Genomic DNA, 26,212 nt, shown 5'->3' with positions numbered 1-26,212 from the left:
AAGCAAAGTATTTGTAAAGATCCATAATGAATTTACTTCCAATATCTTTTATTAATAAATCAAATGGATGTGGTAAGTGAACTGGAAGGCTCTCATTCACTGCTCTTGTTTGGAGCACACATAGGCTGCCACTCATTTGCGATAAAATGTACAGTTACAGTGAAATATGACTCTGTGGCACTGGGTGTCCATGCAGCACATTACAGCTATCCTACATGTTTTCTTCAGTGATTTCATAACTTCGGTTTTGGTTTCGACCTCAGGGGTCGACAACATACAGCTCTTTTACTGTCCTGATAAAAATATAATAATCCTCATTTGCAGCTCTGCTCTGCTGATCGTTCTAACACTGTTTTAACAATAGATTGTGTTAAATGCAACAAATTTGCTACTAATATTAATGCAGAGGATGCTGGTCGGATTTCTCACTCATTCAATTGTGTTTTTAGTATGTGCACGTCACAGACTGTCCGGGTGCTGCACTTCCACATTTCCAAGTTCCGCCTTTTGCGTTCCGTCTACAATACGTTATAAATTAAATTGTATTTAAGGGGGGCTATGCACCTAAAATTTTCACTCACCTTCATGCCTGTGTAATGTCCTGTGACAATAAACATGATTTGATTTGATTTGAAATGTCCTTGTGTCCTCCTATAACATGGTCAAATACATACAGCAGCATTTTCTTTATCTTTCAATATGGACATTTTATACTATCAATTAGCATGAAATTAAGTAATCTTACAAAAAGATGCACCTTTGGCATGTGAATGAATGCATACTTAAATGTAAGGTAGGTATTTCAGGATACTTTTTCAAAATATTTGCATGATTAAACAGATTAAATCATTTCAAGAGAAAAAACACTATATTGCCAAAAGTATTCGCTCGTCTGCCTTCACACACATAAGAACTTGAGTGACATCCCATCCATAGGGTTTAATATGATGTCGGCTCACCCTTTGCAGCTATAACAGCTTCAACTCTTTTGGGAAGGCTTTCCACAAGGGTTAAGAGTGTTTATGGGAATTGTTGACCGTTCTTTCAGAAGCACATTTGTGAAGACAGATACTGATGTTGGACGAGAAGGCCTGGCTCACAGTCTCCACTCTACTTCATCCCAAAGGTATTCTATCGGGTTGAGGTCAGGACTCTGTGCAGGCCAGTCAAGTTCTTCCACACCAAACTGGCTCATCCATGTCTTTATGGAGCTTGCTTTGTGCACTGGTGTGCAGCCATGTTGGAACAGGAAGGGGCCACAATGCAGTCAGACAAGTACCGTTCTCCTGACAACCACCAAACCCAGAGTCGTCCATCGGATTTCTAGACGGAGAAGCGTGATCGGTCACTCCAGAAAACACGTCTCCACTGCTCTAGAGTCCAGTGGCAGCGCTTTACACCACTGCATTCCACGCTTTGCATTGCGCTTGGTGATGTAAGGCTTGGATGCAGCTGCTCGGCCATGGAAACCCATTCCATGAAACTCTCTACGCTGTTCTTGAGCTAATTTGAAGGCCACATGAAGTTTGGAGGTCTGTAGTGATTGATTCTGTAGAAAATTGGCAACCCGTTCTTTCAAAACGTTTGTAGAAGCAGTCTGCAGGCCTAGGTCCTTGGTTTTATACACATATGGCCATGAAAGTGATTGGAATACCTGAATTCAACGATTCGGACGGGTGAGTGAATACTTAAATAAATATGGAAATATAGTGTATATAACGTAAAGCTGCATTTCAATATGCCAGTAAAAAATGAGGCAATAAAGTACTGAACTATAAATCAAGCACTTGTTTAAGGCAAGGTTATGTCACATAACATGTGAAGCTCTCATGCTTTCAGGAAGCCATGAAGAAACTGGGATTTTGTGGATGTTTATTTTTTCCCCTATGAGTACAGGCTGTACTGGAGCTAAAACTGTCAGTAACTTGCTAGGAGGCACTAGAGCTTGGCAGTCTCTTCTCTGATGGTTGATGGATTGTAGACTCATGCCAGATTCTATTGTAGTTTTTTCTCTGACAGAAGGGCTGATAACTTAGGAGGTTAAGTGAGGTTATTTCTTGCTCAATGACACCCTGTAACACCTAAAATGGAGTTATGTTAAAATCTGATTAAATCAAAAGCAGTTTAAATTATTCTCACTGTCTGACACTAATACATATCTAATGCATAATAAGATATCAAAATATTTTTGAAGCATATATTCAACTAATTTATTGTGCTGTTAATAATTAGAGCATGTCTATACACCACATGTAAAAACACACAACGTTCATATATGACAACACTTGCACTTTTTATATGAGTGATTTAGTATTCTGTTTCTCACATAAAAGAAAAAAAACACAGATATAACAAACATATCCACAGTTTCAGTCTCTTGTGGTCTGCCTAAAATCAGTCTGGGTAGTGTCAGTGTGGAAGAAGTGGATTTACCTCTTCTAAAAAAAAATGGCACTAAGAAGCTGATTTCTCTACAGGCTTCTTATTTATTTATTTACTTACCTACAAAAAGAACTTTTCTAAAAGAGGCATCTAGAAACTGCGGTTTGTGCACAACTGATCAACTATACTTTGATCCTCCATTGAGAGCCCAGGAGTAGTCATAGAATACTACAGAACAATACCATACAGTACCGTACAGCACAGAATCAATGATCCAGAAGCATAGAACAGATTGGCCTAGAGGGGGACACAGAAAGTAACCATTGTACCGTCATAATATTGGCCATTATAAATGTTTCTCAAATTCTTTTCATCTACCCATCCTGAGAGATTTGCTGTGTTTTTGAAGATAATATGAAGAATGGATATTCTCAAATGGATGAGACATTGTTTAGCTCTTATTAATGAATGAGTTCCTAAGTGAAGGAATTTAGGAAATAAAGTACATCTTATTCAGTCTAATGCAGATGCAGAAAAGCTGCATTATGTTACATGAAATCCTTGGACAAAACCAGAATGAATTGGTTTCTTATTGAAACAAATTGTTTTTGGGCAGTGGATGGTTTCAAATGGGGCTTTCTCTCATCAGTAGAGAGTGGGGACATCTCCCAACCAGGCACCTGGAAGAGGTCTGGGATATGGGTATTCATTCTGTAAGAAAACCACACAACAATAAATTAGATTCAGATATTTTCTCATGTGCACTAAATAACTAACAACCAAACTCTTTTGAAGTTCACATAGCCTGTGGAATGACTAATGCGTATTGAAATGAGTTTTCTGAAAGCATAAACATGAGAATATGAGCTTCTCTAGGAACTCTTTGTTCTACAACACATTGCACTGTATATAGTGAAGTTCACATCCACTTATCTGTAGGCATATTTTGTTGAATTGCATAAACATTACTTGATGAAAATAGCAAATGTCGAATGAAATATGCAAAATACACACTGAAGTTTCTGTCATTTTTATGTAGATGATCGAGAAATGTCTGCATAAATTACAGTGAAAGGAAATTTGCTGAATAAGTAATATAAATGTGAATGAAATAGTCTTATGACTAATAATGTGCTTCTACTTTTTCCTGGCAGTAACTGCAAAACATGACAGAAAGCAGCAAGTACCAATACACTGGTGAAGAACTTTTTTTATTTACTGATATTTACCGGATACTGAAATTTAAATGTACTTTTATTTTATCAAAGACAAAACCTGACTATATTAGATGGTGACAAAAAGTACCACCCAACAATTAACATACATTTTCAGAGATATCACATTTGCTAGGACATATTTTTCACGATTGTCTTATGATCTAAACATATAATGATAAAATAAAATGAAAAAGTAAACAAAAAAGGAGCAATGAGAAGTTGCTTAATCCTAAAGATTTCTTTGCAGACTCCATCCATAGTTTTAGAAGTGTTTTTAAGAATGTGAAAGAGTTGAATTCTCTTATACAGAGCTTTGTGATATTTCAGGGACATTCTGTTACATATATAATTTACTAACAAAATTTTGTTAAATTATCTTCTGTCCTGCTTTACACATTCGCCGCCAGAGCTTGGCAGGTCAAAATCCACACTAGTAAGTACACTTAAGTAAAAGTTTAGAAATAGCACTAGAATAGCCTTGGACTGTTCATTCCTCATTCAGTTCTTTCTTTGTATGAGCAATTCTCACCTTCCAAACATTTCAAGTTGTCCAGGAGCAGTTTCAAAAAGTCCAAGTATGCAACATTGGACATCTTTCATTTATGGCCTCGGAAATGTTTAACGTGGCTTCCTTTAAAACGTAAAACTGTACAATAGGTGGAGAGAGTCAATCCTTATTGATAAACAAACCAACTTCTTTGACATTTAAAAGAACCCCACACACTGACTCATCACATTTATGCCAAAAAGTAATTATTTAGACAGAGAGATTCAATTAAAATGTCTCATTCTGGAAGAGAAACCTTTCCTACATAGCCGAATGTTACAGTAATTATGAGTCTCTTCATGCATACTGATTAGTGCCATCTGCAGTGACGAGAACTCTGAGTCTACTTTCTGTAAAAATAAATAAATAAATAAATAACCCAGAAGAAAGAACAGAGAAATAAAAAAACAGCCTGTTTCATTATGCAACAGCGTCTTTTAAGCTCCACAAAATAGCAATTTTTGATCATTGTACTTCCTCATTCCTTTATTTTTTTTTTTGTAGGTCTTAGCTGCATATATACTATTTATGTTTTCTTGGGAAACACAAAACAGCAGGGTTCTAATCTCCTTTAACCGAATGCCCAGAGCAGTGTCATAATTACTGCCTTTTGAATAAATCAGCACTCTTTTGTATAACATGTGGAGGACTGGCAGAGATTTAACATCTGTGTTTGTGCAACGTGTGCTAAGGCCATCAAACCAGGGGCTTTCACACATAGTGCCTGCACAGCTTGATTTTTGTTTGTTTGTTTGTTTGTTTTAGGGGAAACCACCTTACAAAAACACACTAGAATAAATCTGTGTGAAAATGTACTCACTACGTATAATTACTCTGCCTTTTGCAAAAGCAGAAATTCTGTGTGCATAAAGAAAATGCAATATGTAATATGCAATATGACCTCATGATTTCCATCAACCAGCATATTTTAGTTATTTCTGCTGACACAATTAACATATGAATCTCTATGAAAAGAGTAGAAGTCATAGTTTCATTTGTATCAGTTGTATTTTGTCTTTGTTAATTCAGAGGTTGAAGAGACCATCAGCAATGAAAATATTCTCATCCCGGTGTTCCAGTCTTTTACCATTAGCTTCACTGAAAGGCTTTTTCGTTGCATTGTGTTATATTGTAGTGGTCTAACTGTATAACAGGTTATTTTATTCAAATAGTACTGAGTGAAATGTCCCTGTATCCTCCTCTAATATATGTTCAAATACATACAGCAGCATTTCCTTCATCTGTCAATATGGACATTGTATACTATCAAATAGCATGAAGTGAATTAGTTTAAACTTATCAAAAGAAGCACATATTAATAGATACCCCTTTGGAATGTTAATGAACGCATACTTAAACATTAGGTTTTTTTTCTGGATACATTTTCAAAATATCTGCATGATTAAATTGGTAAGATGTTAACAAAGCCATTCAGAATGTTTTGGTAAAAAATGCTTCATTCTATAGAAACTTAGAAAAGGAACCAGAGAAATGCAATTGTCTCTGAATTCTACCTCACCAGAAAGCTTTCAAATGAAATGGTTATGAATATACAGCCTTTTTTTTAAGTACATGGGGCAGAGAGATATGGAAAATAGTACTGTAAGGGTTCAGCCTGCGCCGCCTGCTGCCAGCAGAGGGCATCGGCAGCAAGGCGTCCAGCCTGCACCGCCTGCTGCCAGCGGAGGGCGTCGGCAGCAAGGCGTCCAGCCTGCACCGCCTGCTGCCATCGGAGGGCGTCGGCAGGAAGGCGTCCAGCCAGCACCGCCTGCTGCCAGCGGAGGGCGTCGGCAGGAAGGTGTCCAGCCTACACCGCCTGCTGCCAGCAAAGGGTGTCGGCAGCAAGGCGCCCAGCCTGCACCGCCTACTGATACACCTGGGAATTCCCTATTTAAGGTGGCGGCAAATGCCAATGTTTGTCATACCTTTGCAGAGGGGTGACTGGTACAGTATCAGTGAAAAGAAAAGGGAAACAGAAAAGAGAAAAGAAAGAAAAACAAAAGAGGGGAACTGCCCCAATCACTACTAAGAGCTCAAAAGGTTCCAAGCTCTGCTAAAGTGTTTGCTCCATGAGCAGCAAACCTGCACAACCTAAGGCTAGGGTGACCACCTCCAGGCAGACAAAATGTGGGACAAGTACCAAGTTTAAGTGGGACAATGTGGGACAGATGTAATAACTTTAAGCTTAAGATATAATGTCTATCTAATTTACCAAGAAACATTTATTCTTGCCTTTCAACCCCACCAACCAAAAGATTAAGACACTACCTGACCCAAAAAATAGCCCAAAGTTGCTACGGTTTAAGGCATAGGCATATACAAGACAAAACACTAATTTTGCAACATCTTGTCTTTATTGGGACTATCAAATTAGTCAACTGTCCAAAGGACCAGGCATTATGCAACTAAAAGTATGGTCTCAGTTTTTTATCAAATTCAACTTAAAATACAAGGCACAAAAAAATAACAGGCCTTGCCTATTTAAGTTCAACAAAATATTAGGCCTAGCCTATACGTTTTAACAATTTTAGTGCAACATTTTAGGCCTAGCCTATACAAAGTTGAACTATTTCAGTGCAAATAAGGTAAATCAAAATCTTTTTGATAAGAAGATTCAAAAATTTTTGATAAGAATGGCCATCTGTGACCGGAGCAAGAACATCAGTTAGGATGGATGCTGCTTTGGTGCGGCCACACGACATTTTCTTTGCTATCTCAGTATCTGGAAAAATGACTGGGGCTAATTTGTTGTTGCAGTCGGTAGAGCGATATGAATGAGCATGTTGTACAGCATGATAAATGCTCGTCACTTCTGCTGCAGAAATTTTATCAAGCTGGGGGTCATTTGGTTTAATGAAAAACGATTGCATGGATTTGCATGTTTCTTGTTGTTGTGCTCTTTTTCTGTGAGACTCACATGCACCGTGTCGCTTCACATCATATTCTCCGCCATGCCCGACAGAAAAACTGCTTTTACATAAAATGCAAAAAGCTCTCTCTGCTTCGCCATCCACCGGTCTTAACCAAGAGTATGTTGCTGTCCATCCGCTACTGAAACCGCATCTTCTCTTTTTCGTGGCCAAACTAGCCATGGCTGCCTAGCCTGACCGAACAGCACGCTCTCAAATTTGAGATTGTTAACAATGTTGAGGAGGCGTTTGTGCGCATGTCAGCTTGATTGACATACGACTCAGCCTATCGACTGCCGCTTTTATTACTGTCCTCTGAACTATTGGACAAAAGTTAAGCGTAAACCTATCCACGGTGTTTTTTAGCTAGGGTGGAATGAAAAAGCGGGGCAGAATGCTCAATTTGCATGACGCGGGACAAAGGGTAAAATTGCTGTACAGTGCAACGTAAAGCGGGACAGGTGGTCACCCTACCTAAGCCAGACCTTCCTCTCAAAATCACAGAGGTAGTGTCTCACGTTTTCTGATTATTTCTTTACTATCTCCCTTTTCCAGCTAAGCCTTTGTTTGAGCGCACCATTCGTGGCGTCTCCTTTGTTTGTCGTTCGTTCCCACACTTTTTTTCTCCCTTCCTTGAAGGGCTTCACCCGAGGCTGCCTGTGCGTCCTGGTGGCGCAGCGGTAATGTCACCCAGCTCAGGGACACCCTGTTTATCCCCACATATCTCCTTACCCTTTTTGCTGGGTTTCAGTTCTACGTTTGGGTCCGCCTCCCCGTCATCCCGTAACAAGTACCCAAAGGAAACTTTATGAACCTCCCATTAAATAAAAATAGTAAAATTACTTCCTTAATTGAACTCTTATTAACATTACATATTAAAATACAGAAGACACGTGTAGGTTCATTGGTCATTTTGGATATTAATTTAAATGGCTATATATGCAGTGTAGGTTGTGACACCTGGGTCCCATCACTACCCATGCTAAGAAATCTTTGTAGTGTGTCCAGAAGGTTCTCTACAATATACCATTTCACATCAAACCACTCCGAATTACTTTATTTACATTTCAACAATGGAATTCAGAAATTGTCAAACTGTATAAACGCACACTAAAAAACAACTGGTTTTAAAGCTATTCACTGGAGCACTGTTTTGTTACCACCACATGCAACAATAATGTAGACTAGACAACCAAGAAGTAAAACAAAAACACAAGGCTACAACATGAGTGAACAAACAGTCACACTCCAGGGTGTGTCCTGCCTCAACCACACCCAACCCAGAATGATAAGCGGCTTAGAAAATGTAGGTGAAATCAGGTGATGTTTTCTAAAACATTGATTTTGAATAAAAATAGCTTTTTAAATTTCATTTTCAACTACTCCAGACATACCCTTGTTTTCATCAGATTTCTCTGTTGTAATCAGTGTAAAAAGTTTACCAGTTCATCTCCAGACATGTTTGCATTACAACATTAGATCCCAATTTGGTTCTCGGGGCCCCTTAGATGGTCTGCATTTTTTTTTTTTTGCACTGAACATGCCATACATAGGAAAGAAAGAATGTCTGGGGGCCTTGAGGACTGGGTTTGGACTCATGTATTATTAGGTTAGATCTCAAGAAATTCTTTCCATTATAACTGGAACTAAATTCTGAAGAGTAGTAGATCTTCAGTAACACAGCTGCATTACAGTGAATGTATGTGTCAGGGTGAAGGATTGTGCATGTGTTTGTACACATCCTGCTATATATATATTTTTTTTACCAAGTTAGTACTCCTACTGTACAGCCCAGTCATCAACCTGAAAAAGAATGAATTATGAGATACAAGCGCAGGGGGCATAAATACCCAAGCATATAAATCATGAAAGCTTCAGCAGCTTGTGAGTCATACAGAAATGCAAATTAAGTGATGGGCCAGATCATCAACATCAACAGTTTCCCATGTTTGTGCACATATTAGCTAATACTAAAGATGAGATCTGCAGAAAGAGGGAAGAAAACATCAATAATGACGAATTCATCTAATTACGCTCTAGGAGGAAAATTGGCACAGCAATTGGACCTTATTCAGCTCCCTTTCTGAACTGCAGTGATTAAACAAATACACACCACATATAGTAAATACATATAACCTATACTGGATTTAATCTCCCGCATGCAGACACAGTGTTCAGATAGCTGGTGCATGGAGTAAATATTTAGGTCATGCAGTAATTCCCCCTTTTGTCAGTCATGAATACAGTATGCAAATGAATATCTAAAGGAAATTAAAGTGTGTTTTTTTTATTTTTTATGTTATTTGCGGGAATATGACGTTTGAGAGAAAAATTAGATGAGAATAGGAAGCGAGAGAACAGGGACATTAAGAACTAATGCGTTCTTGGATAGGATTTCACATTTAACTGCATTTAAATTTCAAGGTCCAAGAATTAGCTTTTCCCGCACATCATAGAGGTGCTGAAGGTATTGGGCCTGGCCACACTGTGGGCTATGAATAAATGAATGAAATAAAATCAACTTTGGAAGCATGCACATTAATAATAATAATAACCTCATTATCCCTTACTGTTATTGGATTTTTCAGAACATTACTTGTATATAAGGACTTGCAATGGGAATGAATGAGGTACTGAATACATCGTATCCAAAAATCTATATCCAGAAATTACCCTGAAAAATGATTTAAAACAGGTGAACATTTTAATCATTAAACTAGAGTCTCTTTATGGCCATGCAGGTCACAAAAGTTTTATATCCCTTATAATATCTATTTGCAGTAGTTAAACAGTTTTCTAATGTATGCTGACTTTGAACATACAGCATCTATTTTGAAGCTCTCATTTCCACTCGTCATCCAGAGATCAAGAGCTAGGTCTAGATGAAAAAAAGGAACATTATTTTGTAATTTAGTCTTAACTACCAAAAAGGTTTAGACATTTCCTTTCTGTTGAGGCCAAAAACTGACAGAGACTTAAAATCTTACACTGTTTGTTTTTAAAGGGCACCTTTAATCCAGACTGCATTTTCACTTTTCCAATTTTTTCTGTCTTTCCTTCTTGTACGGTACTATGCAGAAGTCTTAAACAGCTAAGAAAATGGTTTAAAATTAGCAACCTCAACAGTAAATGTATTTTTACCAGGAAACCTTAAAGAAAATATAAATAAACAAACACAGTAAAGTGTCTTAGTATACAGTAAAGTATCTTGTATATATGTGTGTGTGTGTGTGTGTGTGTGTGTGTGTGTGTGTGTGTGTGTGTATCAAAGATCACAGTTTACAAGGCCAGTGATGGGGCACCAACTTGATGGGGTGGAAGAGGCAATAAAAAAGAAATAAATATAACCATTTTCAAAAGGCAAATAAGCAAAACAGTAACAAAGAAAAAAGATGAAATTTAGATTGAAAGTGAAAATCTTTCATTTTGGAGCCCCCCTCCACCCCCCATTAGCACATTTTATGGCTGACAATGAGTTTTACAAAGATCCTAGTCCAGACCACATAGTAAGTTGTAATTATTACTGTAATGAAGGTGCATGGCTGAAAAGTAAAAATTATTTTGTACCTTTAACCGTTACATAAACCAAGGGTTAACGTCAAGCAGGGTCTGATGCGGTGAATTACTGAAGCTGATGAATAGTAGCTAATTTAGTTTTGTGTGTTAGCTATCTGTTTCAGTGTCATTTGCATCCCAAAATGTTAAGGTGGATCAGATGAATTTATGGAAACCATGAAGTGTAATGCACATTTCACACCAGACGTGGTAACCATATGGCAAGGCAAGAGGGTCAGAATTGGTCAGGCTTTTGACGCCGCATAAAGCGTGCGCTCTACTTAAAAACGTCTATTTAAACTCTGAATACATTGAGGGAGACCCTCATTTACAATGTAGCAGAGTAATAGAGGAATCAGGGATTGAGAAGTTGTACAGTAAAAAGATAAATCAAATGCTATAATAAAATAATAAAAATCATAAAGTAAAATTTAATAATAAGAAGGTACCAATAAACTGATTAAAATTACAATATAACAACTTATCAAATAACAGAGCAGATAAGCATAAAATAAATAACATAGAAACAAAAGAAATAGATGTTAGACAATAAATTGACAATAAGTACGAAGGTAAAAGTAAAAGTATTAACAATAGCTAAGACATAGCTAAAACATACCAAAAGTCATATTGATAATTAAGTATGATCAAATAAAGCAGTTGCCGGTTGTCTGAAGGTGGTTAGAGAATAAATGTTCTAAACGTTCATGTGACACCAGAGAGCGAAGTTTTAGAGTTTCCTGTAGCTCAAAGATTTTCCCAGCTCTATAAAAACTCTCGGCACATGGAGGGTGATCCAGTCACTGGAATGAATCTGATAAACTCAATTATTTACACTGAGCATTTCTGTGATGAACAATGGCATATGGCCAGCAAGTGCTGTATAGATATAAAGAAGCCAATGTGTTTCCCGATGTACAGACAGAGATGACCAGCCAATCTTTTCATATAGTACACAATGATGGGTGATGTAGGGGTCACCTGTAATAAACCTTAAGGCAGCGTGGTACACAGAGTCTAGAGATTTCCGAGTAGTTACAGGTGCATATCTGTATATCACCATAATCCAGAACAGGCAATAATGTTGCTTCATGATCTTTTTCCTTGTGTGCTTTTGAAAACATACATTTAATACTTTTACTGTTAGGATACCGTGAACCAAATTTTTGTCTCAGTTTACAGGTAAGCTTGTTAACATGTTTAAAAAAGCATTTGTCATCTAGCCATATTCCAAGGTATTTGTACTTATTGACTCTTTCAATGTCAGATCCCTTCAGGGTTGTGATTTTAAAAGTGCTAAAATCAATGTTCTGGAAAACAGCATAAATTTAGATTTCTCAACATTTAAAACTAGTTTATGATTGTAAAAAGCCGAGTGTAGGACATGAATGCTGTAGTTTATCTACTGCAATATAGTCAGTCAAGCAGTTCAAGCAGTACAAGATAGTGTCATCAACATATAAGTGTACTTTGCAGTCAACAATTGAGGCGGCAATGTCATTTACCATATCTCACAAAAGTGAGTACATCCCTCACATTTCTGCAAATATTTATTATATCTTTTCATGGGACAACACTAGAAATTCAATGTGGATATAATTTAAAGTAGTCAGTCAGCTTGTATAGCAGTGCAGATTTACTGTCCTCTGAAAAGAACTCAACACACAGCCATTAATGTCTAAATAGCTGGCAGGACAAGTGAGTCCACCTCACAATCATTATTTTTGTTGTGACACATACTGAACAGATCCTTTTCATAGTCCATTAAATATTGGACACATCTACTGTTCAAAGTCCACTTAAACCTACTTACAAAAAAGGAATCAAGTAAATTTATGAATAAACAAGTGTTTTTATAGATAACAATTTCTGAATTCATAATAATTTATAATTACCCAGAATAAAAGACAGAAGTGGAACCTACAAAGTGTTCTTAGTATACATAGTTGACATTCTACCACTTTCTACTTCACTTGTATCTTTTTATATTTTTATAATCTAGAGAATGGATGGCAAACACAAAAACAGAAGGTATCATTGCACTTTAATTTATGATTGAAAACTCAAAAAATAACTATTTGCAGTATGACGTGGACTTTTGTGTAGACAGCTCTGTTGCATCATTTCTATTTCACTGCTGTAGTTAGATTTACCTTTGATAAACTGTCTCAAATAATCGTGTGCCATTTTTGCTGTTTTTCTTCATTTTCCTGAAATTTTTGAAAGTCTAAATCAATTTGGACCAGGCTAAACCACTGAACGTTTGCCCAGAGAGGTCCACTGGAGTTGTAACAGAAGCACCGCTGTTGGGACGCTATATAAAACTAGTCTTTAATTACTATGTAATGAATATGTAATGAGTGTTTAAGAATCTATCTTGTGCAAAAAAGTATAGGCTTTGTGGGCCCCTGTCTCTTTGGTGTCTGTGGCAACAAATTACTTTTTTAAATGTATACTCCCACAACAACATAATTATGTATTGAGGACATTAACAGGAGTCAAGATCCCTATACTGAAATTTGAAATCTTGTCTTTTCACAGCAAAACAACAAAGATTTTTAAGACACAGGTGTATTTGTTTGTGGGCAAGGATTGCTCTGGTATTTTAAATGTCAGAAAAAAAAGTTTTTGAATAAATGTGTTTCAACTATAAAAGGAAGTCCTCTGTTTTTTTCTTTCCTTGTGATTACACATTATGATTTAGCCATTCAGAGTTTCTCTGCATATGGAAAAAAGTCAAGAAAAAGAGATTGTCATTGCATGACTGACCTCACTCCTTGGTTTCACTTGAATATGTAATCTGCTCCACTTCTTCTGCCATCCAACCAATGAATATATATTTCAATTTACATCATTCACCCAGAATATTACTGTAAGATTTATAATCAACTTGCTATCTGTGCAAACAATGCTAGTTATTATTACAAAATATACATAGGTCAAAAGATTTCCACATAAAAGGAAAAGGCTCGAAGGAATATAGAAGTCAGTGATTCACAGCATTTTAATGGCTGTTGGTTCTGTGGGGACAGCTCTCATTTTTTTGAACTGAACAGAGTTTGATCTAAGAACCAGGAATTAAATTGGGATGATTTGGTTCAGCGCCCTTGCTTTATGTGAAAGCCAAGTGGAGCTTTAATGTGTAGGAAGTCTAAATGATTTCTAATGCAGTCTTCATGAAATCCATTTAATTATTTGATGTGATCAATAGACGACTACACTAACACTCCATAACCGTTTGTTCTTTTTGCACTTCACGATTTTGTGAAGTGGCACATCCTCCTCCTCTTGGTCTGTTGCCTTTCACATCATGCTTGTGCATTTGCAATCCTTCATGTTTTCATAATGTTTCAACTTTATACATTAATTAGGTCATTTTTCCCCCAACCTTTAGGCAGCTTGGATTCTTGAATTTGTTGTTTTCCTATAACATTACATCCAAAGTCATTCTAAAGCATTATATCACATAGATACATAGCCTAGTTTGTATAGTCTGATATTAAACATGCACTAATAAAACATTCAGTAGGCCTATTTCATGAGAATGAATTGCTAGTCAATTAATGAATTTCTACTAGAGCTGCTCCTCTCAACTGTAGCTGCTGTCAGTGTAAAGGATCACCACCAACTCAAACACAAAGTTGTATGCCACACAAGCTCACAGAATGGGAGCACTTCTCATATTTCTAATTAAATTTTACAAGTCCATTGTGAAATTGTTTTTTTTTCCTCTGTGCTATTAGTAAATGCATTTAATCCTGTGAAGGACCTGCTTCTTGGCCCAAAAAAGCCACTACTTAAAAGGTCCTACAGGGGGGTTACTTCATTCCCTGTTTGCAATAGGACCAGAGTGTTCTGTGTGCTGAGTGTGTCAATCAGAGAATAAAAGATAGGTGAAGCTTCCTTTCTTGTTAGATGCACATATTTTTCAGATTGAGTGTTTGAGGTCATTCAGAGGGCAGGTTGGCAACACTAAAGCACATCTGAAGTGAGACTTAAACGACTGGACGCTTCTTGTTTCTATACTCACTGTCCATTTTATCAGGTCCACTTGTTAGACAGGTGCACTTTGCAGATCTACAATTCCAGTGTGTTTCTCTGCATACTTTGTTAACTGCCTTTCGCTCTATTCTTCAGTGGTCAGGACCACCAGAGAGCAGACACCATTTGAATAGTGGATCATTCTGTCATGCTGTGACACCGACATGGAACTGGTGTGTTGGAGAGTGAAGAGTGTATTGCACTTGTATGAGTGAATCAAATACAGCAGTGTTGCTCAGTCACTGAGGACTGAGAAAAGTCCACCAACCAAAAACACCCAGCAAACAGCGTCCTGGGGATTCAGTAGTGCACAGAAGTGCATCTCAAAAATTTTCTGGGTAAGCTGTACTCTCTCTAACATTAGACCTTTAGAAAAAGAAGTGAAGCTAGCTACCTCCAATGTACACATACAGTTACAAAAAGGTTAGGAAGGGTCCTTTATGTCAGAAAGGTGGCATTATCATTTTAAACAAATAAATGAGTGAAGAAACATAAATAGCAAAGATGCTTTCAGACAGTATAAAAATGCTGAGCTAGCCCAGCTGAGCTTGAGTTTGGCTAGTTACATATATGGACAATTTTAAAAACAAATGAATTACAATTAGTTTAGTTGAATGCATTATACTGTATATTCATGCCAAGCATTCATGTCAACTCTCCTCAGAGTAAACTTTAAAACTACACAATCAAGGATAGCTAAGAAATCAGAAGTGTGAGAACTTCAAATTATCTGACAAGAAGTTCAAAATTTGCAATAAAATGGTTGGCATACCATATGGGCATGGCAAATTTGATGACTCGTCTTGTCGTTACTCGACAAGTAAAGTAAGCTACATGCCTAGGACATATAAGGTGTTATGTAACTACAGTGTATGTAAAGTGAAATTGATGAAATGTTGATTAAAATGGAAGCATCTGTTGCTACACTCTGGACATACTTTGAACAGTAATAAACATACTTAAAGTTACTGTTAACTATGAAATGGGAATATTATTGTTTATTACTTTATTGATATTATTGAACATTATTTTTTATAATGTAGTTGAATACTCATTTTCTAAAGGTTTGAGAGTTCTGTGGTGCAAAAAACATAGACACTGGTCTAAAGAGATGTGCAAAATAGTGATATGGTCAGATGAGTCATGCTGTATTCTGCACAAGTTCTACCAAGAGAACAAACAGTGTGGTAGATATGTTATCCTGTGGGGATGCTCTGGGTCTTTTCATATTGTTAGGTCAGGCTCACTGCAATTAAATACAAAATCATTCTGCCTGGTAACCTTTAAGCTATGATGAAACATTTGAATTCTGATGGGAGTGGTCTCTTGCAAGATGACAAGTGCCCCATCAACAGGATTGATGAGTGAAAATTATATGAATGTTATATAAATTATATGCTTTAACCTTCACAGTCACTAGACCAAGTCAACCCTATCCCTAACCCTAACCCTAACCCTGGCTTGCCCACCGGGGGGGGGTTTACATTACATTCTTGTTAAAAATTTGTCTTTTCTGGAATTCTGTGAAGCTGCTTTGTGACAACATCCGTTGTAAAAAGCGCTATACAAATAAATTTGATTTGATTTGAATGCCTTCGGGCAATTACAGGTGACGTGATAGAGTGATGTCAACAACTATCTTCGAAACGGCATTTGAGAGAAAATCTTTTGGAAGAATGTATATATATGTATATATACATTTTATACAGGGAGACTCACTCAAAAGAGGTCCTGAATATTCTGTAATAACTCTTTCTAGGATGAAGCAATCTGAACGAAACACCGAGCAATGTGATTCTCAGAATGTGGAGTTTCGAACAAGCCGGGATACCCCTGAATTGGAGCAATGAGGTAGGCGCCGGACAGCCATCACGACGTTTAGCCTTCTCAATATGCTTGCTGATACACTCAGGAATGTGGATCACTGCATCAAAATGTGTCTGGCAGAAAACGGAGATCACTTCCAGCATCATATGTAATGCAATCAATTACACATGTGTCAAGGTATGTAGTTTTTTTTTTGGTTCTGATTGCTCCATCCTAATGGGAGCTACTACCGAATAATCAGTCTCTTTTGAGTGAATCTCCCTGTACGTCACACTTATATAAGCTTGTTAGACATCCCACTCCAAATCCATGGACATAATACGAAGCTGTCCCTATTCTGCAGCTATAACAGCCCCCACTCATTTGAGAAGGCTTTCCACAAGTTTCTCTCTGCAGTGTTTCTGAGGGCAAATGTGTCCATTCAGTCAAAAGAGCATTTGTGAGCTCAGGCACTGACATTAGAAGAGCAGGACTGGCTCATAATTTGTTTCAATTCATCCCAAATGTGATTTTGCTTTGGCACAAGGGCATAGTCATATAGGAAAGGGCTTCAGCATATAAGCTTATCATTGTCTGAAATGTTTTCTTCTGCTGTAGCATTAACATTAACCTTCACTGAGCCTTTACTGGACCGCTGAGCCCAAACCCTGAAAAATAGCCATATAATATTATTCCTCCTCCACCAAACTTTTCTGTTGGCATTATGCATAATAGTTGTAAAAAGCGTTCTTCTGGCATCCATCAAACCCAGATTCATCCATCAGACTGCCAGACAGTGATGAGATTCATCACTCCTGAGTCCTGTGGTAGCATGCTTTACACCACTGCAGGTGCACTTAGCTTTGCACATGGTGATTTTAGGCTTATGTACAGTTGCTCGGCTTCTAGAGGCAGTTTCAAACTCTATTGTGAGTGCAATAGAGCAGAGGTTAGGTGATTTTTACTTGCTTCAGCACTCAGCATCTTTGCTCTGTGAGTTTGCGTGGTCTACCATTTTGTGGCTGAGCCGTTGCTCCTATACACTTCCATTTCCCAATTATAGCCTTTACAGTTGACTGGAGCAAATCTAGCAAGACAGCTCTTGGCATCCTTTAATGGTCCCACATTTAAACTTCCTAAGCTCTTCAATATGACCAATTCTACTGCCAATATTTGTTAATGGAGATTTGCTTGATTTTATGGGTGGGCCTGTGCTATCAGACTGTACATTTGTTTTTAAGAAGATTAATAATATGTAAGGCTGTTTATGCCGTCCCAGGTTTAAAACACACACACTAAAAAACAATAATATTTTGAATAAGAATTTAGTTACTGAAATCTGTAATGTTTGGTTTTGTAAGCAGTTACTTTAATCTTCCAGTGTGACTAATAACAAAGGTAAAAATGCAATTTCTAATACTTATGCTCACTTGTCACAAACACCATAATATTGTTCCTTTTCAAAGAAATAACTAAACCTGGCTCTATGAAAAAGCGCATATTACTTTTTCAATTGTACAATTAATGAATAGAAGGGGGAAGCAGTTGTGACGGCTCTATATAAATAGTAAGTGAAATGCTTCAGAATGTCAGCCTTGGTGACAACTCGGTGCTTTTCCATTTATCACCATGGCAACACACAGGACGAAGGTCAGTAACTCCTACACTGAAGCATATAGTATTAAACAAAAGGAGAGTAACATCTTACCCAACCTAGCCTTGTATTACTGTGTAAAACCCAGTCTGTCCTTGTCTTTTCATTCAAGGATAAGATGAGAATGGAAAGGAACTGTATTACAGTTAAATATCACAACTATTTTGTTTGATTTTTTATAAAACAAACAATTCAGCATCAGCCAAAAGGAGTAGGAGAGAAAGCACTCAGTGTCCTAAATGATACTGCCTCTCATCTATTTACATTTAAAGTCGTGACTTTACATCCCATTTTCCTTCGTCAACTAGCACATTTTACTTCCATACCATTTATAAGTTGACGTGGCATGAAACAGTTCATGAAATCATTTTTTATGTGATTGCGTTTTTTCACACGATCATACATTTTCTCACATGCTCATTTGTTTTTGTTTTTTTCAAATGTATGTTACTCACATGTAAATTTATATATATATCCTGCATTGAGTTACATGAATGATGTACCTGAAGCCAAAAATGATTTAGCAACTGCTAAATAAAACATCTACATTGATTATAGCAAACACAAATTATAAAGAGCAGATGATCTAACCATGAAGCATGCATTACATCAATAGAAATGGCAAACTAGTTGAAAAGACCCTAAGTTTTTGGAATGTAATCCATGGATCAAATGAACTACAAAGATCAACAAGCTTCCTTTCATAGCTACAGGTACTAAAAAGTTATAACAATTTTTATGCCACCCAAAGAGAGTTAATCACTACTGTCACTGATAAACATAAGGATATACACAATTTGCTAATATTAGGGGGGAAGGGGGAAATGGCTGTACAGGCTCTTATGCTCTTAAAAAATCTTTACCTCTGACTCCCTCGTTGCAGAGAATGCGTGTTTTAGGGATGGTTCATACCTCGCACTCTCTGGAGCCTGAGATGGTGCATGTGCACACCCCGTTGTCCAGTGTACCCATGGTCTCTGCACTGGCATGGTTGTAACTCAGATAATACTCCTGAAGTTGAGAATTGATGCTATGCTCAGCCTGCCGTGCTTTTTTCCTCCGTTTACGTCTGATCGAATGCTGTTGGAATTGTCTCATACTGTTGGGATACCGTCGCCATGACACATAGATCACTAAAAGGATAAGTGACACAGACAGACAGAGTGCCACACTACCAGCAATTATCTTGTGAAAGGTCATGTGCTCAAATTCTGCCTCTGGGGCAAAGGGTAAGCTGCTGGGCATCAAAGAAGGTAAAGGCAAAGCACTGTTATCTGAGAGAACAGGAAATAAAGCCTTTGGGGTAAGTCTTTGTATTATGGTAACATGGGGAGATTGTCTGGTTGTACTCGGGGCTGTGGTTGCAGTAGTGGCTGAGATTGTGGACGGTTTTGTGGTATATGAAGTTGTGGTAGTTGTGGTCAGGAGTGTAGGAAGTTCTGTAGTTGGCTCTACAGTGAACAGCTCTTCACATATCATACTGTTCTGCACAGCACCCATTACCCTCTCTCCTTGAAGTGATTTGGGACTACTGCATATAATGGTGGCATCTCTACTGCCTCTGAAGTTCTTTAGCCAGGCCACTAAAGGGCAGATGCTAGAACTGCAGTCCCATATGTTTCCTGCCAGACTGATGGTACTGATAGAGAGCCAGTGTGACACAACCTCCTGAGAGACATTGCTAAGCTTGTTAGACTCCAGATTGAGTGTCTGCAAGTTGGGCAAACATCTAAAAACATCAGGATCCAAGACCTGAATCTCATTGCCTGAAAGATCCAGTTTCTGCAAGGTATGCCAATCCCATGGTGATCCCTGATTCACTGTTCGTATGCGGTTCCATTGTAGATACAATGACTGCAGATTTGAGAGGCGTGGGAAAAGGAAAAAGTTGATCTTGGAAAACTGGTTATGCTCCAGATGCAACTCTGTCAGCTTGAGCAGCCCCAGAAATGCTGTGCGGCCTAGAGCACGCAACCGGTTGTAGCCCAAATCCAGGAATTCGAGGCTACGACACTCCAGAAATGTTCTTGTAGGAATGGATTTAATGCTGTTGGATCGGAGATAAAGGTTCTGAAGCTTCCGCAGTCCATGGAAATGCCCTGGCCTCAGAGCTTGAAGCTGATTGTCTGACAGATCAAGGTTGCGCAGGTTTGGTACAGCATAGAAAGTGCTGTTCGGCAACTGCATTATCTTATTGGAACTCAGAATCAACTCTTTAAGTCTGCGCAGCCCTTGGAAGGCAAGGCTGTCTATCTTACTAATGGAGTTATGGTCTATGTAGAGCCAAACCAGTTGATTAAGGTGGGCAAATTGGTAGGGCTGTAACACTAGAAGGCTATTATACCGCAGGGATAGACCTTGACACCCTAGGGAGATGTTTTCTGGGATGTCTTTCAAGGCACCAGACTCGCAGTAAACAATCTTTCCTTCACAACGACAACTCACTGGGCACACCCTCTCTCCCTTGCTGAGCAGCAGGAGAACAGAGGCATGGAAAAGGAAACATGACAGGCGCCCATCCCAAACTATGGAGCCTGCTGAGAAACAGACAGAGGAAAAAACAGAGAACATTCTAGGGTCAGTGCAAGCTTCAACTCAAGAGAAGCATCACATAAGTGCACGAGTAACTGAGTTGGTGAGCAAGTATTAATGTTGTCGGTCTTTAAACAGGGATGTGGAACAGCAATACAAAATCCAATGAGGCAGGCCAAACTACTTACACAGTCATCAGTTGTGTCTAACTGCATCCTATTGGTATAATACATTTGTGGTGTGCTATAATAAAAAACATTTTATCTGCAGAAATATTTCAATACAGACCGAACAATAGCAGCAGCACAGTGCAGGCCCTGATCAGCATTAGTGAAGCTTATCAAGGCATGCTTAATGTATACGAATGCAAAAGGGACACATAATGAATACTTTAGATATGAAAATTGAGACAACAGCAAAAGCCTGTGTTCCTTTGCAGGTAACTGCTGTTTTAGACTACTTTATGAGTAAATGAACGAGCCATTGATAGTCTACTTAGTAATATTTTGATTAAGACTTAGAGCACTGCTGCTTATGTGCAAACAGCCTTGCACAAATTACAAACACCAAATCAGCAAAGATGGAAACCTCTCTAGGTTGTAATCTGTGGATGATTTTATCAAATCTGGAGGTACAAAATGGCAGAGTTTACAAGAATTCTAATTAATTGGTGATCAATTTTATTCTATACTAGGGGTGATAAAGCTTTGGCTGATACTTGGTTCACAATTCTGTATGTTTACGCCAATTTGAACAAAAAAATGAAAAATTATGACTATAATCATGTTCCTGCACAACCAACTAACATCAGCCAGAGTTGGGAAGCAGGAGGAGTGCTACACTGTGTTGTTCATTTACAAGCTGTGGTGTTCCAACAATGCAATTGTATCAGATGCATTGTTATAGCCAGTGTAAAATTTCTTATTGTAATTGTGTGATCACTGCTCAGTCAAGCATTTTGGAGCAAGCCATTAAAATATTACTGGGAGGCAAAAGATGCAAATACAAACTTGTTTATTGTTTCTTTTACTGATTACGCACAACCTGTAAGCACTATAGGTATCTGTAAATGCCTGTGGTTTTCGAGAAAGAGCGCTGGACAGCAGGAGTGCTGGAAAGAGAGACTGAGAGAGGGAGAGAGGGGTGGCTGCCATCTCTCTTGGCAGGAAGACAAGCTGATATTTCAAAGGAATGCTGCAGTGTTTCATTATACTGTCACAGAGCTTATTACCCCAGCAGGAGTCAACAGAAGATGATTAAAGAACAAGATGAAACATGGCAAAGGTGCAAGAAATAAATCTCCAAGCTGGCAAATGAAATAAAGTAAATGTGTGAAAACCTTTTAGATACTCCCCTAAAGACAGTGCCCACATTTGAACATGTATATGTGTGTCTTTGTGTGTATGCTATGTCATAGGCTCGATTGTGTTATAGCTTTGAAATTTACTGTAGTAATGTACTTGTGGATTGTTCTTGGACCTTAGCAGATTAAAGTTATTCTAATTTATCCCCAAAATAATATGTACCAAGTGACAGACATTATTACTGTACAAGTAAAACTGTCATAGTTATGCTTATCTAAGGAAAGGGGGCAGCAGAGTGTGTATAATGTAATATTCACTTAACAGCACACTAACTTGTGGAACTCTAACACATCCACGTGAACATGAAAAGCCTTATTGTGTCCTGAATGGTTTTTAGAGACCGGACAGAGCAAATATCCATGTCTTATTTGTGTGAAACAGATCATTTATGTCCTTGCTCAGTACAGTCTGCAATAGAAGCAGATTGCTGGGCAATGTGATTCACTGAAGCAATTCTAAAATATCTTTTTGGTAGAATCACAAGGTCAAAGAACATGTTATTTCATGCTTACTAATTCATGCATATAGAAACAATAAATTGTAATGAAGTCACTGGGCACATGAGTGGGCACATGACATTATCCACAACCAATTTTTCAAAATCCAAATTGCTGTGATGTAAGCAGTCATCTATCAGCAGAGTCTCCATCATTGATGTGAAATTCTAGAGAAACTTGCCAGTGGTCAGAATTGTTCTCAGTGGTAGTGATAAAAACCAACATTCAAAGTGTTTAATGCTTCTAAAACCTACCTCACAGAAACACAGACACTGTTTGATGATAGTTTTGAGAGGTTTTGGCCTAAATTGTACACTGATAGAAGAGTTGTTATTGAGGGCATTATAAGGCTTTTTTGAAATCTTATCATTTTTATCATTATATATTCAAACTCAAAAGACCTGTGTATAAGCAAATAAAATAATAGCAAATAAAACAGCTATTGCCTTGAAGACATCACAACCCCTGCTTCCTATTACTACAGCTGTAAAGAAACTGGAGTTTAATGACTTCTGTGGAATATTGTATTAGATTAGTATGCCAGAGGAAAGTGTACACTATCTTTAATGATAGTCATTCTCTCACAGCTCCTGAAGCAAGCATTATTAGCTCGCTAAGCATTGAGTAGATGCAGTGAAGCACTGGCACCATGCTAATACATTTTTTAATGACAATAAATATTAGAGGATGAATTATAGTTTGTGCAAGGTAGGTTATATTCACTGAATCAGCGTGATATTCTTTATTGGTGAAGACTTACTAAATAAATGTGCTTTAGTTATTTATCTAAAAACTAACTTACTAAGTTGATGTGCTTACTTGATTTATCAGGAATGGCCCATGTTGAAGGAGTGTTAAAACCAACTACTGCTGGACCTAATTCTCCTCTGAGCAGCCTTTCAATCAAACAAACATGAATCCAAGGCCCAAGATTTTCTATTGCCATCCAACTTAATAGATCTCCAAATAAAGAGGTTAACATTACCAATGTCATCAGAAAACTGAAGGAAGAAATTAAACATGGTCAAAGCCTACTGGTGTGAGCTGGAGTTTTAAGTAGTATTACTAATGAAGAGTTTACAATAGTATTGTAAACAGATTAATATCTGGCAAATGTAGAATTTACAAACTAAATTAAAGTGTCTATGATTCATTGATGCATGGACACTGTATGCCAGCACTGTGAGACAAAGGAGATCTGCAGTAGCCTGAGCACTCATCATCCTCACATGATGCACACAGAATCAGAAAAGTTGATGGACAGAGGGCCCACCTAATTCATGTGCTTGATTCATTATAGCATTAAAAGATATTTTTGCTCATTGTGGATTTGAATCGGTGCAATCCTGATGAGCCATACTAAGGCCAATCCTTCTTAACACCTCTCAGAGTATGGCACTTACAAAGTAGCAAGAACAAGAAGAACAGCTAATGTTGCAGCACACTTCTTATGTAAGGAAATGAGGAATGGTGCATATTTCAGGAAGGTACTATCCACAAGACACCAGATCCTGTACTCTAAAAAGGATGTCAGTATGATTCAGATCTGAAACAGTTATTTGCATTTAACTCATAGTTACAGTAAAGATGTGTGTGTGTAATTATATATATATATATATATATATATATATATATATATATATATATACATACACACACACATATATATATATATATATATATATATATATATATATATATATATATATATATATATATATGACAATTCATATCCATTAATAATAGTATTCAAAGAATTTTATACTATGTTTGGGCAAGTACAGTTTACTACATGCACATTATATATGCATATTACATATTACCTTAAGACAGTACTGCACAAACATTATAGGAGATGAAAAATGTTATTACAGAAGTATTATACAGCACTAATCTTAGCATTTCGTATTGTATTGCTGCAGTTACTTAAACAATAATCATCAGTATTTCACTATTTGATTTAAGCAGTTCAATTAAAACTTTAGAGCAGTGTGATACAGTGACAGATAACAGAACATAAGCAGAACCTTTTAAGCACACAAACAACTCACAACCTTCCTCAAAAACACATGTCAGGAATGAGTCACTACTTCGCTTCGGGGTGGTCTGGTGACGAATCAGCTGTGTCTCCACGGCTCTTTGTAATGACATAAAGCCAAATAATAAACAATACACATTTCACGTTTCGATGATCGTCGCTCTTACCCATGGCATGGGATCTTTCCCACATCTAATCCTGTCGTCGAGTACTGAACATTTCCTTGGCGCTGTGGCGAGAGGAATGGAACTCCATCAACAATCCTATGCGATGTGATGTTTCTGCGTCTTCCAACGAATTCAAATGATCATGAAAGGAATTCGGATGGCTGTCAGCAAAGCGATATATTAATGGGAAGTTTTCTCATGTGCAGATGGTAGGAGTTCGTATCCATAGCGGCTTAACGAGAGTGTGAATCTCCAATCCGCGAAATCTGTGCAACGTTAATGAGAAGAGGTGCTACTCCGGAGTGCTGAGAGGCGACGAGTGAATGACAGGCTGTTATATTTGCTCTGCGAAGAGTCTTTGCGTTGCTGGTAAACGGCAGGAATCGTTTCAGTTTATGCTCCTCCCCCCACGGCTTTCACCAAGCCGTCCACATTAGCTCGACATTAAAGTAGGCTGCTTTACTAAGCAGTCTTCATGGCTGGTGCGCGGCTTACAGCCTCTAGTAGGTGGACAACATTATAATAGCTCTACGTGCCTATAGGGCATATTATGCTATTTCACTTTACCTGCAAAAGTCACGAATTCAAGGTTTTCAAACACAAAATTCACTAAATAGAAGTAAGAATAGATAAGCTCCCCAGACAAAAGTGGCCGTGTGCATTGTCCCTCTAATTCTTGGTTACCTGTGGGGTATTTAGTTGCTCTATAGTTATGCAAAAATTTCTACATAAATAAATTATTAAGATGCGAACAAAACCATTCAAAGTGGTTTGATGAAATGCTGGTTCTAGAAAACCTTGCCACATCAGAACCATTCACTGGTGGTGATAGGAGCCAAACATCTGAAGAGTATTAATGTCTGTAAAGGCTGCCTCATTGGACGCTATTACACAAAAAAGGATTATGGATATATTGGCTGAGACGTTGCTTTACAGTAGTTTTGAGACAAAGTTTTGGCCTCAAACAGTTTTTACAAGCATTCATCACAGAGAGGTATATGGCGAGTGTTCCAAGGTAAAAAATATATATATTTTCGAATTTACCACTTTTTTTATACCATTATCAACATTATATGTAAATTCTTAGAAGATTTGTGTCAACTCATTATTCTGGAAAGTAAATGGCTATAATTTGGGTGTAGAAATCGCAGCCTCTGCTCCCCATCACCACCACTGTACTACAATACAATTTCACGTAAAGCTAATCTGAATGAATTTGTTTACATTTCAATGCCTGAATTATACAGAATGTTTGAAAATCAGTTGAATTCCCTTTTAATGACATTGCCAATCCTCAGTTAAGGATTTCAGCAGTCTTTTAAGACAGCTCCTTTCCATTTCAGCCTATGCTTCCAATACCTTTTTGCTTCATGTGTGAGCAGACACTGACATTCCCACACTCCAGGATTCACAAACAAAATCACCAGGGGCCTCATATATAAAATAAAAAAAACACAAAAACCAGGAAATGGCATGTGACCCCCCCCCCAGAAAAGAAAATAA

At 37.7% G+C, this 26,212-nt stretch overlaps 1 protein-coding gene across 3 annotated transcripts; it reads right to left on the bottom strand.

The window, feature by feature from the left end:
• Positions 1–2,196: 2,196 nt before the first annotated feature.
• Positions 2,197–25,172, bottom strand: lrrtm4l2 (leucine rich repeat transmembrane neuronal 4 like 2). 3 transcript variants are annotated; one of them, XM_037535907.1, is made up of 3 exons: positions 24,710–25,172; positions 19,024–20,645; positions 2,197–3,093 (listed from the first exon to the last, which is right to left on the bottom strand). In XM_037535907.1, exons 1-3 carry the CDS (start codon positions 24,732–24,734, stop codon positions 3,028–3,030), a joined length of 1,713 nt encoding a protein of 570 aa, XP_037391804.1. In that variant the 5' UTR covers positions 24,735–25,172; the 3' UTR covers positions 2,197–3,027. The 3 variants fall into 3 exon arrangements, with proteins under 3 accessions (XP_037391804.1, XP_037391803.1, XP_017574574.2); XM_037535906.1 differs by having other exon boundaries at positions 19,024–20,648; positions 24,710–25,171; XM_017719085.2 differs by having other exon boundaries at positions 18,975–20,648; positions 24,710–25,170.
• Positions 25,173–26,212: the final 1,040 nt, after the last annotated feature.

The sequence above is a fragment of the Pygocentrus nattereri genome, chromosome 28, assembly GCF_015220715.1.
Source record: "Pygocentrus nattereri isolate fPygNat1 chromosome 28, fPygNat1.pri, whole genome shotgun sequence".
In the NCBI taxonomy this organism is placed as follows: Eukaryota; Metazoa; Chordata; class Actinopteri; order Characiformes; family Serrasalmidae; genus Pygocentrus; species Pygocentrus nattereri.
The sequence above is the reverse complement of the archived record's forward strand: the minus strand, read 5'-3'. Positions and strand labels throughout refer to the sequence as shown.